This window comes from Callospermophilus lateralis, chromosome 1 (assembly GCF_048772815.1).
Source record: "Callospermophilus lateralis isolate mCalLat2 chromosome 1, mCalLat2.hap1, whole genome shotgun sequence".
NCBI classification, from domain to species: Eukaryota; Metazoa; Chordata; class Mammalia; order Rodentia; family Sciuridae; genus Callospermophilus; species Callospermophilus lateralis.
In genome coordinates, this window is record NC_135305.1 from 13,706,091 (window position 1) to 13,709,266 (window position 3,176).

Here is a 3,176-nt window from a genome sequence, read left to right on the forward strand (position 1 = left end):
ATTACTGGAAATGTAAAATTCTATAAATATCAATAATCATTACATTAACTATTCCTAGTCTCTATTTTCTATAATAGGAAAGCACAACTTATATACACAATGCAAAAAGAAATAAATTAATGGATATCCAGAACTGAGGAAACTGTGTAGAGATGCTGAGGGACTGGCTTTTGGGAAAAGTGATCTGTGATTAAAAAGAGCAAGTAGAGCCAGGCACCATGATCCTTGCCTCTAATCATAGAGGCTAGGGAGGCTGAGGCAGAAGGATCATGGAGTTCAAAGTCAGGCTCAGCAAAAGTGAGGCCCTAAGTCTTAGTGAGATCCTGTCTAAAGATAAAATATAAAATAGGACTGGGGATATGGTTCATTGATCAAGTGCCCCTGAGTTCAATCCCTAGTAACCCCCTCTTCCACAAAAAAGAAGAGCTAATGGAGAGGGCTGAAACTTAGAGGGGGAGAGGACGGACTATCTGCCAGCATCACCAGACATGCTCTGAACACACAGCACGGTGTCCATTGTGGCATGTCCTCTCCAGAATCGGGCATTTCCAACACAGAATCCCCAGTCTGCCACTTACCAGTTATTAGGGAAAGTCCCTAAAACATTTAATCCTCAATGTCTTCATCTGTAAATTGGGGGATTGATTTCCCCTATTAGATGGGCAACAGCTAAAAAGTCTGACCATTTAATTTGGTCCAAGCCATATTGAAAATTGATCCAGCAGGTATGGATACCTGGAAGGCAATTTGGCATTATCTTTTCACAGTTTTAGTGTATATACCCTTCCTCCCAGCAATTCCACTGCTTGGCACTAATTTTAGAGAAATAAGTCCACATACACACAAAAAAATGTGTCTAAAGATATTTATTACCAGATTATTTTCATTAGAGAAATACTGGTGGAGGGATATGAATTAATAGGAAGCTGGATGAACATTCCTAATTGACAATGTGGCATGTCATCCATTTTTTATTAAATGAGCTAGAGGCTGGTACAGTAGTATGGCTTGTAATCACAGCAAATGGTGTGGCTGAGGCAGGAAGATCACAAGTTCCAGGCTAGCCTCAGGAACTTTGCAACACCTTGTTTCAAAATCAAAAGGGTTGGAGATGCAGCTTAGTGGTAAAGTATCAACTACCACTTTCAGTATTTATAGGTCAGTAACGAACATAGTAGGATGGGAAATGTCTCACTGTTGCACCGGAAATTGTCCTGGGTTAGGGCTGATGAGTATGTATGGCTTTGAATGAAGTTAGATCCATTGGTATATTATCACACTCAGGGTGATTTTTCACACCACAAAATATAGATTTGAACCTAGCCTTCAAAGTTTTTCTTCTCAAGCAGAAATGGAAAAGCTGTATCCAGGAAAAGAAAGTTTAGAAATTACAAAGATACTTTCTGTATTTGCTTCTATATGAATGAAACCTGAGACTAATTTCAGAGATTAGAAACAATATATAAGACACTGACTCTCCAACTCAAGATAACATGGACTAAAGTCAGAAATGTCCCAAAGACTGTTTTCCCCTTCCAAAACTATCCTATGTACAGAAAAGAGGTCTTCCTTTCACCCTTGGTACCAGGTAAAATCAGGGGTAAAGAAAGCAGTGTCTCTCTTCTGATTGTCAAAACAGATCTGTGGTAGGGTCAGGAGAAGCCCTATAGTCTTGAGCCAGGCCAAAGGACTCCCAGGCTCCACCCTGCATCCTCTGCTAACTATGGGGAGAAGGTCCCTTAGACCCAGGCTTCAGACGACCAGACTCACAAGGAAATATTACCATAAAAGTCTGTTTCAGCTTGTTGTTCCCCAGAATGAGAACAAATGAGTGGCCAACAAGATAAAACATGCTAATTACATCACCAATCATCTGAGCCACCTTAGTATCTGGTAGGAGACAACTGGATGACAAAATTATAAAGGAAATAAAGTAAAGTAGGAAGAGAAGCAGGAAGGAAAGGATGATCCTGGTAGCCCTCTCGTGGGCCTCAGTACTTGGATCTCTAGAACTGGTGCCATTTTGCTGCATCTGCCATGTGTGTCTCCGCAGAGAGAGAATGAGCAGAACATAGGCAGTCAGGGACACAGTTAAGGGAGGGACGTGCCACAGAGTCCCAAGAATGTGCATCAGATGATATTCACTTTTCTTCTCTCTGAAGTGCTCAGTCACATTACCTGTGCTATCAATTCCACAGAGCACAGAATTGATCTTAAATTCATTGAACAGAGACATGGTACTGCAACATGACAAAAGCAGTGTACCCAACAGCATCCATACAACCACCCTGGAAACCCTCCACTTGAGCCAGAGGAATGTAGGGTGGGAGAAATTGGCGATTTTCAGGCAGTAGAGGACACCAAGGCAGGTGATAAGCCATGTGCTCAGGTGGTGTGTAAATGTCCAGAAAATATCAATAATTTGCATTACTGTTCCTGAATAATGTGTTTTGAAAGTGAATGTTATCAAAACACCATCAATCAAGAAAATCCACAGCAGAACAATCTTGGAGAGGGCCAGGCTGGTGATGATGAAGTCAGATAAAGAGATTCTCTTGCTCCTGAACAAGCTTCTGCCATTGACCAAACCAATGAAACCATTCCCCAGATTTCCAAGAATGAACTGGGTGATCATCAGAACCAGAAACACCCCCTCAACGGCTCCCATCATTTCAGCAAGTAGGCAGCCCCGATCTTTGTACTTTCTGTGGATGTATGTAGTTTCCTTGCCGATTTCAAGTTTCTTTCTGAGAATCTATCCTGTCTACAGCTTGCTTCGCTGTACCTGTCTCTGGTCTCTGCCCAAGTTAGTCTGCCATACAGCACAGTTTACTGAGTCCTCTCTGGCTCTGTCAGTTTCTCTGCTCTCTTCACAGATGGCATGCACTGTCACTTCAATCTATGAACCTAAACTCAGCAGCTCTTTGCTGAAATGCAAATAGAGTAGTGTCCAGTGTCACCCAGAAGGAAGATATCCGGGTCACAAAGAATATGGAGAAAGTGGACTCAGTTTCAAAAGGCACAGGGATGGGAGCCACCCAGCACAGAAAGCATCAAGGAAACCAAAAGAATCACTCAGAAGCACGAAAAGCCTCGGTTCCTATGAGGAGGACTCAGAGATATACAAACAGAAGGGAAACATCAGAATTCTACCACAAAGCACTATCCATCATAAA

The 3,176-nt window shown here is 42.1% G+C and overlaps 1 protein-coding gene across 1 annotated transcript; it reads right to left on the reverse strand.

The window, feature by feature from the left end:
• Positions 1-1,717: 1,717 nt before the first annotated feature.
• Positions 1,718-2,710, reverse strand: LOC143397119 (taste receptor type 2 member 3-like). The gene has a single exon (XM_076853150.2). The coding sequence runs from the start codon at positions 2,669-2,671 to the stop codon at positions 1,718-1,720; it is 954 nt and encodes a 317-aa protein (XP_076709265.2). The 5' UTR covers positions 2,672-2,710.
• Positions 2,711-3,176: the final 466 nt, after the last annotated feature.